At 36.6% G+C, this 12,993-nt stretch overlaps 1 protein-coding gene across 4 annotated transcripts in view; it reads left to right on the top strand.

Annotated features, from left to right (window-relative positions):
- MAP3K7 (mitogen-activated protein kinase kinase kinase 7) overlaps nt 1-12,993 on the top strand; it is a 74,271-nt gene that overhangs the window by 29,499 nt on the left and 31,779 nt on the right. For all 4 annotated transcript variants that reach the window (XR_004382740.1, XR_004382739.1, XM_032858140.1 and 1 more), the window contains exons 7-11: nt 2,551-2,679; nt 4,468-4,598; nt 6,410-6,491; nt 9,198-9,328; nt 10,007-10,136. Coding sequence is in view for 2 of the 4 variants with exons in the window: in XM_032858140.1 (XP_032714031.1) it covers nt 2,551-2,679; nt 4,468-4,598; nt 6,410-6,491; nt 9,198-9,328; nt 10,007-10,136 (603 nt within the window). In the remaining 2 variants the exon portion in view is untranslated. The remainder of the gene's footprint in view (nt 1-2,550; nt 2,680-4,467; nt 4,599-6,409; nt 6,492-9,197; nt 9,329-10,006; nt 10,137-12,993) is intronic.

Genomic DNA, 12,993 nt, shown 5'->3' with positions numbered 1-12,993 from the left:
TTAAGATGGCCTCCAAGGGCAGCATTGAAGTGCTTTCTAGTGGTTCTAAGTATAACAAGGCTGTGATATGTCTTAACAGAGAAATATGCTAGCTAATCTTTATTCAGACATGAGTTATAGTGCTGTTCCATGAGGTCAGTGTTAATGAACTCACATATATATTAAATAAGGTGTCTTAAACAGAAACCCATATAAAACAAGGTTATATACTGATCAGTGACATTAAGAGGTTCACAGGAACCTAACCCTGATTGCCCCCATGAGCAAATGACTCCGCTTTCACTAGTCCAGTCTTCGCAGAAGCTTTATAGAACATAAACACCAAGAATAACAAGAATCAGTTGTACTTTGTATTGATTTCCTAGCAATTAAAAACTGACAGTCTAAATGAGCATGCCTTAAAAGGATTGCAAGTAATTTGGTAGAAATATGATACCGAGAAAGACTAGTAAAGGATGAGATGTTTAATTTCTTTTACATCTCTGTATCTCACTCAAGTTCTAAAAGAATGATCCATAAATTTCATAATACCTTTCTGTATGAAAACATCAAGTTATCTTTTAAATGAGAAAAGTTGAACTGAAGATGTGTGATTTGTGTGTTAGTATGTCCATTAAATTCAGATATGTTCAGTAATCAGATTCTGATTATGGCTTATTTCTTTTATTTTTGATGAATTTAAAGTTTTTTTGTTTCTTTGTTTTTAGCCACCTGAAAGAAATTTGCCATGCAGTTGGTCTCTTGAGTGGAACTGTTTTGCCATAAAATTCAGTTAAAAAGTGAATGAACCAGCAGATGTTAAATTGTACAAAATTAAATAGTGCTTCCTGTTTTGTTTTGTTTTTTTAAAGATTTTATTTATTTATTTGAAAGAGAGAGAGATCACAAGCAGGCAGGGAGGCAGGCAGAGAGAGGAGGAAGCAGGCTCTCTGCAGAGCAGAGAGCCCGATGCGGGGCTCGATTCCAGGATGCTGGGATCATGACCTGAGCCGAAGGCAGAGGCTTTAACCCACTGAGCCACCCAGGCGCCCCCTGTTTTTAAGTTCATATACAGAATACATTGATTTAAAACTATTCAATTTTTTGGGGGTGCCTGGGTGGCTCAGTGGGTTAAGCCGCTGCCTTCGGCTCAGGTCATGATCTCGGAGTCCTGGGATCGAGCCCCGCATCGGGCTCTCTGCTCAGCAGGGAGCCTGCTTCCTCCTGTCTCTCTGCCTGCCTCTCTGCCTGCTTGTGATCTGTCAAATAAATAAATAAAATCTTTAAAAAAAAAAAAACTATTCAATTTTTTTAAAGATTTTATTTATTTGCTTGATAAGAGGGAGTGGCAAGCAGAGGGAGAGGGAGAATCAGGCTCTCCATGGAGCAGAGAGCCCTATGTGGGGCTCGATCCCAGGACCATGGGATTGTGACCTGAGCTAAAGGCAGACGCTTAACCGACTGAGCCACATAGGCGCCCCTGAAACAATTCATTTAAAATGCTTTTCTGTGAGTTAAAATCACATAGTATTACTGTAATGTGAAGAGCAAAAAGACTTATTTATACCAGAAGCCAGAAATCATTCCGAGTAATAAAAGTTCATACTGTAAGGCTGTAGTGATTTCTTCATTTCTGAAAGATGTCAGTCCCTATTACCCAAATTAGATTTTAATATTTTAGTGCTTACAGTATACTTCTTAGTGCATGTGTGGTACTATAGTCATTCTTACATGGATTTTGGGGGTTTGGGGAGTTTTTTGCTGTTTAGTTTGCTAATTGGCCCAATTTAGTGATCCTATAAATTTTGCAGCATAATCTGTCAATTGGTTATAATCATTCTGATAAATTTGTTATCCATCATTTTTACTGCTTACAACTTTAAAGTTTGCAAATTAAGAATTTTTGTCTTGCCAGATATTGAAAAGAAAGTTTTATCATTTAATTAGAAATTTCTTCTACTGTGATAGTAGAGTAATGAATGGAGGAGGAAAATTTAAGAATGAAATTAAATTCTTAAAATGAGAGAAAGGAGGGGTACCTGGGTGGCTCAGTGGGTTAAAGCCTCTGCCTTCAGCTCAGGTCATGATCCCAGGGTCCTGGAATCGAGCCCCGCGTCGGTCTCTCTGCTCGGCAGGGAGCCTGCTTCCCTTCCTCTCTCTCTGCCTGCCTCTCTGCCTACTTGTGATCTCTGTCTATCAAATAAATAAATAAAATCTTAAAAAAAAAAATGAAAGAAAGGGAAGTACAAATGTCTTACATTCTGCCTCACAGAAAGTGAAAGTCTGAATAAATAAAAGACAAATCCTGTGGCTCTCCATGAAAAGGTAGAAAATGACCACCTTTCTAAAGTGGGTTTTTTTTAGTGCATCATTAATATTCGGTTCATAAATAAATGTTTTGTTGCAGAGACTTAAGTTACTTAAGAAATTAAGAAAGAGTAATTTCTCAGCTATACATGCAGCATCCTCCTGTTTTTGTACATAGTGCTCATTCTTAAAAATTTATGAAAGCAATTGTTCCTGTAAGTCATGTGGAAAAGAGTCTTGAAATTATACCACCTTTTTCTCTAGGTAGCAATTACAGTGAAAAATGTGATGTCTTCAGCTGGGGTATTATCCTTTGGGAAGTGATAACACGTCGGAAACCCTTTGATGAGATTGGTGGCCCAGCTTTCCGTATCATGTGGGCTGTTCATAACGGTTCGTAAAAAGAAATTTTTTTTAATTTTTTTTTTCTTTTATATATTTTGTATATTATATATATTTGTATATTTTGTATCTACCCCAAAGAAGACCATTTATCGCTAACATTAAAATGTCCAGTTCTTTGTTACCAAAATACTTTGCTGTCATCAGTCTCCTACCTTCCTCCTCATCCCCAGAATCAGGTAGAGCAGTACTGAGAGTGGTCCTGTCCTTTGCCCAAGGCTGAGGAGGTCTGCTGATCCTGCTAATTAAGGAAAGGCCATCAGTAGACAGCCAGAGCCGACTACCTAGGTTGGCTTTCTCTAGGGGGTAAAGAAGCTTCAGATTGGACTCTGTGGAGGAAATAAAACTTAAAAATAAATAAATAAAATCTTTTTCAAGGTTAGGGTAATTGAGGAGGTTTAGCCTTTTCTCCTGAGGGAGCAAAGAATAATAAGAAGAATTGTTACTTCAGCTATTCATAAAGGCAAAACACAAAGTGCTTCACATACGCTTTCTTTTTATCTTCTCATTCATCCTTATAAGGGGAGTATGTTATCGCTTCATTTAACAGTTATACGATTTTACAGAAACCAAGACTTAGAGAGGGAAAGGAAGTTACTCAGGGTCATTAGATTAGTAAAGTATTGCTGGGATTCCCATCCAGATCTTTCTGATTCCCAGTGTCCCTATTTTTAACTTACATTGACTTATGAACTCAGTGTCCTTTATCCCTCCTGCTTTTTTTAGACATGTAGTTGTGATGTTTCTAACCACTGAGGATATTAGAATACCTGTTCTTCATTAATCAAGTTATTTCACATTTGATTTGGGAAAATAAACTCTTCATGGAGGGAAATTGCTTAACCTTTTTTATTTTTATATCATTCTCTATTACTTAATTTCTGTCAATTGGTTATAATCATTCTGATTATGGCATTTAAATTTTATTGGTATTTTAGTACACTATTCCACAGATCATAAAAATACCTGCCTAACTAGGTCATTCATAGACTTGTCAAACAGTACCATCATATGAGTAATCCTAAGTGTTCTTTTTAGTTTCCTGTACTGTCTTTCATTTTACCACCTTTAATGTCATTGTAGAGAATGCTGGAGCATTGACTAAGACAATGTGTTTTGTTTTTCTATTAATTGTCAGTAAATAATTAACTGTCGGGGAAGTACAGAATAAAAGAACTAACTTGTTAGTTGGTAAAATTACAAAGATTTCATTATATTTGAGGCTCTTTTTCAGTTAGGGACCTTTCTGTTAATCTTGGTAATTACACAAAAGTTGACAGTTTTCAGTTGGTGAAGTGATGGATTCACAGCAGCCAGAAAGGTCTGCCACTGACAAAAGAGTCATTTAGAGATCAGTGAGTATAACTCCATAGTTGATGACTTTTCTGTTATGGAAGGTGATTTTTGAAACACATTTGAAATTTTTATAGTGAATCTGAAAACCTACCTAGTTCAAGTAAGATTACCTCAAAGCACCCATTAAGCCATTATTACTTGTTAAAAGAACAATGTTTAGAACAAATGAGATATTATTTCTCAGTCTCACTCCTGCTGTACTGCATATAAAAATTTTAATTTAACTTTGGGAAAGGTGTACCTTCCCCTTTATGAAAATATAATGTAAACCTAATAGACAAAAAAAAGTACTTTTATTATTCCAAAATAAATCTTAAATTATAAGATCTATAAAATAAATACTGTATTGGGAGTACATATAAAAAGCTTACACCATTCTTTGGGTAAATCCATTCTTTCCCCCCTTCTAATTTTCAATTATAGGTACTCGACCACCACTGATCAAAAATTTACCTAAGCCCATTGAGAGCCTGATGACTCGTTGTTGGTCTAAAGATCCTTCTCAGCGCCCTTCAATGGAGGAAATTGTGAAAATAATGACTCACTTGATGCGGGTATAATCCTTCTTTTGAGGGGCTTTGGATTTAGGGGAATTAGATATATACTGAGTTTGGGATTTTAAAGTGAAAAGACATATTGCTGTTTTCTGCTTTATACTTTCCTGTATTGTCCAAGTTAGAATGGGCATTTATTACTCATATAATCAGAGGAGAAGACTTATTTTGGGGGAAAAATCTAGTTCTTTGTAATGGAAGGATAGCTTAACTAGATTTTTGAACTTTCTTTTTCCTCCTGCTTAATTTGGTGAACAAATGTGTTTGTTTGGGGGCCGGTTTCCTCATCTGTAATCTGAGAAGCTAAATTAGATGTCTTTATACAGGACTTGGGTATTTTCTTACTCTAATACTTGACAAACTAAATTTGAAATTTTCTTGAGTATAGATCTTCATCAAGCAGTCATTTATGCAAGGCAATAGAATGGTTGTATTCCCAGACACATGTATTTCATGATTTTTACCTTTTGATGTTTAATTACAAATTTTTAGCTTTTCTTGTACCATTAAAAAGTTAAACATCTAGGATTTAATAGAAATTCTTAATTTAGAAGAGTCCTTTCAAATGATTATCAAAATTTCTTAGTCTATAATAAACAGACACTTGGAATTATTTGAATAATTTTAGGCCTCTAGTTTTTGGTACATTAACAAAATCTCCCAAGTGGTACTTTGACTTTAAAAGTTCACATACTTATGAAAGTGCCTGAATTTTAGAACAGTAGAATAATTTTGCTCAGTAGAAGAACCTTTCAGTCTCCTTAAATGTAGACTTCCTAGATGGCCAAAGATTTGTTTATTCTACTGAAAATGATTTAGGCAAACCAAGCTTGAACTAACTTGATTAAAGTTTAAACCATCATATGTGGGTGGGTACCAGCTATATGTAGAATTTTAGGCCCTGAAGATGTGCTCATAAGAAAACAACTTAGTTTTCATAGTGAGATACCTTAAAACATTGGGATATATAAATTGTTCAGATTGTAATTGTACTTATATCTGCTTTGTCTGATTTCAAAAGAACACCTTTCTTTTTTTCCCTGAATTCTAGGGGTTTTTTTTTTTAAGATTGTATTTATTTATTTGACAGACAGAGATCACAAGTAGTCAGAGAGGCAGGCAGAGAGGTGGGGGGAAGCAGGCTCCCTGCTGAGCAGAGAGCCCCATGCAGGGCTCGATCCCAGGACCCTGAGATCATGACCCGAGCCAAAGACAGAGGCTTTAACCCACTGAGCCATCCAGGCGCCCCCTGAATCTTAATTTTTGACAAGCAAAATTTCCAATATTGTATCTCCATTTTATAGAGGAACAGCCATAATCTGTCTTTGATATTCAAAATATTCTAATTATTCTCTGACATACCAAACTCAGTTGTCAGACTGACAATAATTTTAACAATTTGAAAGTTTGTATCGGTGCTATGAGAACATAAATACATTTTACCTAAGTACGAGGAATAATACTATTATATTTGATATGTTCCTCTAGAAAAATATAGCTGTTTTCTTGAGGAGTATCTAGGCTCTGTGTAAAATAGATACTACTTAAGTACATACACAGCATTGATCACAGTTGAAATTTAAAAGAGTAGCACATTATCATCATCTTTGCAAGTTCACAAACTTAAGGCATATACTGAGTTTAGACCTCTATAAATTCAGTATATGCTGTAGGGAAAATAAAGCACCATCTCCGCTACTTTCACATCCCAGGACAAGGAAATAATTAATGTGTATTCTTCGAGTTAATTCTTACAGTATTTATTTTGTATTAAAGAAATTTTAAATTTTGATTTACTTTTTCATATATAGTACTTTCCAGGAGCAGATGAGCCATTACAGTACCCTTGTCAGTATTCAGATGAAGGACAGAGCAACTCTGCCACCAGTACAGGTAAATGGATAGATTGGAAGAGTAATAACTTAATTTTTTTTTGTCTCTGTTCCCATGAAATTATAATCAAGAGGCAATGGATGATGTCTCCATTTGCATTTTAATTTCTTCATTTCATATGATTGACTGCAATTTGGATTTCCAGGTGCATCATTCTTCAGGAAGGTACCCAGATTAAAGAGTTATTAAAGTCTTGCTTCCAAGTCTTAGAATTCTTGTATAGTTAAATATAAAAAGATAGTATATTGTATTGCTGGGATGTCATTCTTTATTTGAAAAATAATCATTTTTACACAGATATGGGTAAATCAAATAATATTAGAAATCATTGTAAATTTTAAAAACTGCATATTTTTTTATCATGAACACTCTTCTTTTTGGTCTTTATAGAAGAGTCTATAGAAACTCTTATTTAAGAACTCTTATTTTTAGTTCAAAGTTCCTTAATTTTCTAAATACAAAGTAGTAGTGGGATCTGTAGTTTGTGATCATCAGAAGAGACAGTAGAAATAAGTCTCTAACTTAGAAAAACTGCTTTTCAAAATATATGGCATTTTAAGCACTCATTAATTTAATTACAACTAAAAGATACATGTGTCTATGTACACATATATTTACCCTGTACTTAAAAGTTTATTTTTACTGAAAAATAAGTTTGCTGATGTTTCCTTCACCTCAAAAATAATTACGTTTATTTTAAGCTGGTTTAATAGTTTTTCCCAAATTCTATTTTTACTGAAAATCTTTAAGTTGCTCTGAATTCTAAAGTGAACTTCTCTAAAATTCCTTTGTTTCTACCACCACCTCCAAACTCTGTCCCTGTTTAAGTACTGTGACCTTCAGGCCTTTGATCCTTCCATCTTTTCACTGAGCCACAGTTCTCTTAGATCCTTCCTTTTATCCTCCCTTCACTTAATTCCAGATAGTGATTATAATTTCTCGTCTTAGGCTTGTTTGACTAAACCACAGATGGTTCGGTCTGACACTCAGCTTGCCATTGCCTGTAACTGTGCAACTGAATGTGGCTGGAGACAACACGTGTTTACTGTCTTCAAATGCTTTAGTGATAGAGTGATGCTGGACAGTTGTACTGTAGTTTAGTCTGTCTTCTCTTGCCTAGCTGACTTAATTTTACTCTTTAGCCTCTCTCCTCAAACTTCAAATACCTCCTCTTCACTCCTCACTTTTAGCTGATGCTATTTGCCTATTTCTTTGAAAAACTGGAATGATCAGAAGATAGCTCCCAGAGGCTCCCCTACTACATCTGCCCACCTACCTATGTATCTGTGCCCATCCGCTCTACGTTCTTTTTGTTACTGTGGCTGAGCTCTCGACGCTCCTCACCAGAGGCAAGCTTGTCTACTTGTGCACTATATCCCATCTGCTCTATGTAGTAGTTCTTCCCTCAGTCTCTTGCATCACCAGCCTTTCTACTGGAATCATTCCCAGGGCATATATAGTCTGTATTTGCATCCTCTTAGCTTCTCTCTTCCTCATTCTCTATTGCCCAGTCTGTTGAGGCTTCTATTATACCACTACTCCAGAATTGCTCTTGTCAAGGTCACCATTTGTCTCCACATGACTAAATTGAAATGATTTTCAGTTCTCATCATTTTTTTTAAGATTTATTTATTTCAGAGGGAGGGAGGGAGCAAGTGCATCCATAAGCGTGGGGGAAAGGCAGAGGGAGACGGGGAGAGAATGTTAAGCAGACTCCCTGAGGAGCACAGAGCCTGACTTGTGGCTTCATCTCATGACCCTGACATGAACCAAAACCAAGAGTTGGATGCTTAACCAACTGCTCCACCCAGGCGCCCCCCAGTTCTCATCTTTTTTGGCTTTCAGCAACATTTGACACAGTTCATTACTTTCTCCTTATATGTAGCACTTTCTTTAGTTGGTCTCTTGGATATCATACTAGCCTGGATTTCCATCTTCTATCTCTGGCCACTTTCTCTGATAGTTTCCTTTGCTGGTAATTTTACCTTCCCAACCTATTCATGTCAGCATGCCTAGGGCTCAGTCATTAATATTCTTTTGCTTATCTCTCTATACTTGTTTCCTCAGTAGTCTCATCCAATATTACAGCTCTGTATACCATCTATGTGCTGATATTTTCTTCCCTCCCTGACCTGAACCTCATACTCCTATATCCAACTCCTTACTTGATATCTAATAGGAACTCAGTTGTTAAGCATCTGCCTTTGGCTCAGGTCATGATCCCGGGGTCCTGGGATCCAGCCCCATGTTGAGCTCCCTGCTCGGCGGGAAGCCTGCTTCTCCCTCTTCCACTCTGCCTGCTTGTGTTCCCTCTCTCGCTGTTTTTCTCTCTGTCCAAATATATACAGATCTTTAATGGGAACTCAGACTTACCATTTTCCAAAAATTACGTTCCTGACATTCCCCTCAAACTTACTTCTCCCGTTGTCTTCCCAACTTTGATTAATGGCTGCTCTGATTTACTAGCTGAGGCTAAGAACCTTATAGTCATCCTTGATTTTTAGAAGACAAAGCATTTTGGTTCCCTTTTTGTGTTATCCTTAAAATTCATTTAAAATGGGTTTGGATCTCTTCATTGGCTTGAAAAGTCTTATTTTGTTTCTGTTCATGTCTTGTTAGTTTAGAAAAGAGTTTAAGTTACATATTATTGAATGAAGCCTCTGTATTATTCCCAACCTGTAGTCATAAATATTTCTACTTTCCTAGGCTCATTCATGGACATCGCTTCTACAAATACCAGTAATAAAAGTGACACTAATATGGAGCAAGTTCCTGCCACAAATGATACTATTAAACGCTTAGAATCAAAATTGTTGAAAAATCAGGCAAAGCAACAGGTTTGTTTTGTTACTAAAAGTAAAATTATGTGATGACCTTACTAGTAGTCATAACTTTATACTAACTGAAATTTTTTGTTACCTTCCATTATACTAATGCTGAATCTTGTTCCTAAAGCAGACAGATAAGAATAGAGACATAAAATGAGATTCTCCAACCATTTATCACTGATCAAATTATTTTCCCTTCTGATGTTTGCTGCCTTTGCCAACAGTGCAGCTCCCTGCCTGTGATGTTCCCTAACTTTAATGGTTGATGATTAAAAATGTAAAAATGCTAAAAAAAAAAAAAAAGTAAAGTAAAATGCTTATTTCTTGGTTCTACTACCCAGTTAAAGGAGTTTGCCCTAAGTCCATCGTTTCATATTGTCCAGATATATTTTTGCTATTATTGATTTACAAGTATTTTAAGTGATTTCATTCATCTTACCTGCGGCATTTAGGTTAACTAATAATTGTAGCCTTTAACTCCCAACTCCAGGGACTACCCTTTCCTAAAGGCCCCTTCTGGAGCTTGCTGTCCCTTACCCCTGCAGCTTCCTCTCCCTTAAAACTTCCCTTTTTTTTCAGAACAGAATCCATTAAGGATCTCAGGTGATATCTTTCTCATCCTAGGCTGCCCAGGATTTTTCAATTTAAAGAGCTTCAGTAATTCAAATTGACCTATAATTTTAACAGAGTGAATCGGGACGTTTAAGCTTGGGAGCTTCCCGTGGGAGCAGCGTGGAAAGCTTGCCCCCAACCTCCGAGGGCAAGAGGATGAGTGCTGACATGTCTGAAATAGAAGCCAGGATTGCTGCAACCACAGGTAAAAAGGAAATAAAAATCTGAAGAGGAGTAGAAAGAGTAGTTTTAATTGTTTCAGTAGTGGGAGTATTGGGTTTTTTGTGTCATAAAATTTTTTAAAGCAGGAAATAGGCTTACAAGATACTTTCTAAGCTTCTAGCAGATAATTTGTGTTTTTCTCCAGTTCCAAGTAAAGCAGATATGACTTGTAAAATTATTTGGATCATAAAATATATTTTTATCAAATGTAATTCTTTCAGCTCGAACATGAACTGAAAATTTAAGTGGAAAATTGAAATTTTGCCAAAACCAGAATGTTTTAGAGGATTTTTAGTGATTCTACTAGAATTTGTGCTGACTTCAAATAATAGCAAATACTTTGTTTTGAAATTAGTAGAAAAATGTACTCTAGATCCAAATATGATTTGGCCTTACTATCTGCACCTCTTCCTTCCAGTAGCAAAAATAGCTGAGTTGGGTGTAGCTAATTCTTTTAATTGCTATATAAAAGATAGTGGTAATTTTATTCAATCTTGGAAAAGCTAGCATTTAAATTACATTTTTTCAATTCTTAAAAGGATTAATTACAAAAGCATTGGTTAGCACAAAAACAATTACAGTTGACCTTTGAACATTGTCCAGGTTCGGGACATCAACCCGCCATGCATTTGAAAATCCACATGTAGGGTGCCTGCCTGGGTGACTCAGTCATTTGAGTGTCTGACAGAGAGTCTACTTGAGCTTCTCACTCTTCCTCTCTCACCCCTCTCCCCCGGCTCATGCTGTCTCCCTACATAAATAAATCAATCAAACCTAATAAAATTAAATAAAGAAATAAATAAATGAAAATCCAGGGGTACCTGGGTGACTCAGTTAAGTGTCTGACTTCAGCTCAGGTCATGATCTGAGGATCAGGGGGTCAAGCCCCGTGTCAGGGAAGAGACTCTAAGTGAAGAGCCTGCTTTTCCCTCTCCCTTTGCTCCACACCCCCTCATGCTCTCGCTCTCACTCAAATAAATAAAATCATTTAAAAAAAAAAAAAAAAAAAAAGGAAAGGAAAGAAAATTCACATGTAACTTTCGACTCTCCCAGAACTTAACTACTAATATTGACCTGAAGCTTTACCAGTAACAAATAGTTAACACATTTTGTATATTATATGTATTTTCTACTGTATTCTTACACTAAAGTAAACTAGAGAAAAGAACATGTTATTAAAAATATTGTAAGGAAAATAGAGGCACCTGGGTGTCTCAGTTGGTTGGGTGGGCATCTGCCTTTGGCCCAGGTTATGATTTCAGGGTCCTGGGATCGAGCACCGCAAATGGCTCCCTCTCCGTCTGCTGCTTCCCCTGCTTGTATTCTTTCTCTGTCTGTCAAATAAATAAATAAAATCTTAAAAAAAGAAAAAGAATATTGTAAGGAAAATACATTTATAATACTATACGATTTTTTTTTATTTTTTTTAAAGATTTTATTTATTTATTTGACAGAGAGAGATCACAAGTAGGCAGAGAGACAGCAGAGAGAGAGAGAGGAGGAAGCAGGCTCCCTGCTGAGCAGAGAGCCCGATGCGGGGCTCGATCCCAGGACCCTGGAATCACGACCTGAGCTGAAGGCAGAGGCTTTAACCCACTGAGCCACCCAGGCGCCCCTACGATATTTTTTTTAATCACATGCAATTGGACCCACGCAAGTGAAACCCATATTGTTCAAGGGTCAATTGTATATGTTTTATTACCTGAGTGAACTTGTAACCTTCTTTCTAACCAGGTTTCAGCTTAGTAATGGTGGCTTAATTTGTTTTCTTTCAGTTCTTCCAGGGGTAGAGGGAAGCTAATTATAAAAGTAAATACATTTCTTTTATGGGAAATGTGGAAATGGAAACAAACAGCCAAAAAGTTTTCCATAATTGTCCCACTAAGAAATAAACACTTAACAGTTTTGTGTATTTACCTCTGGTCTTTTAACCATATATGTGTATACATGTGTATTTTCATGTATCATGTATTTTCATATACATTTTTTAATTTAGCTAACCAGGTTGGTTTGTTTGTTTTTTTAGGTCTTTTTTCTCATTCATTCGTTTTGTTTTGTTTTCTAAATAGAATATTCTCCCTTTTTTGTGGAGCTCTTTTCAGAAAGTTTTCCAGAGGACCATCATACTATACTTGTCTTCATCTAATAATGAACACTGATTGTGTCAGCATTAGAATCAGCTAGCTATAACAGAATATTCAGAATAACAGTGTCTTGAACACATAAGCTTTCTTTTTCACACATAAAGAAATTTGAAGGTAGACTCTAGAATCATTAGGTACCTGAGCTCGTCTGTCTCTGGGCCACAGTCCTATTGTGTGGCTTCCATCCTCAAGGTTACTTTGTGCTCCAGAATAGCTGTCATAATCGGCAGTCATCACATCCACAGTCCAGGCAGCAAGAAAGGAAAATTAGGGAAAGGCCAAAGGGTCCATGCCCAGGCTCTTTCAAGGATCTTTACCAGAAGTTCCCCTTAACAACTTCCATATAGATGCCTTCGGCTATAGTAATATGGTCAAATGGCTACTCCTGGCTGCAAGGGAAAAAAGGATCTGTGATCTTTTATCTGGGAACACTGCTCTCCTGAGTAAAGTCAGGGTTCTGTTGCTAAGAAGGAGGGAAGAATAGAGATTGGCAGGGGACTGGCAGTCTTGGCCACACAGAAGATCTTTATAAATGATCAAGTTGAATGAAGCTCACCAGCCACTAACAAGCCTTCCTGGTCTCTGAATCGCAAGTGTTTTTCTGTGGGGTGAGGGCATCTCAGTGTAGTGGCAGATGAATAGTGCACACAGTGATAGATCTTCACACTTGGGGAACCTTTTCACTTGAAGGATATC

The sequence above is a fragment of the Lontra canadensis genome, unplaced genomic scaffold (assembly GCF_010015895.1).
Source record: "Lontra canadensis isolate GAN:19392208 unplaced genomic scaffold, GSC_riverotter_1.0 scaffold14, whole genome shotgun sequence".
Lineage (NCBI taxonomy): Eukaryota > Metazoa > Chordata > Mammalia > Carnivora > Mustelidae > Lontra > Lontra canadensis.
The sequence above is the reverse complement of the archived record's forward strand: the minus strand, read 5'-3'. Positions and strand labels throughout refer to the sequence as shown.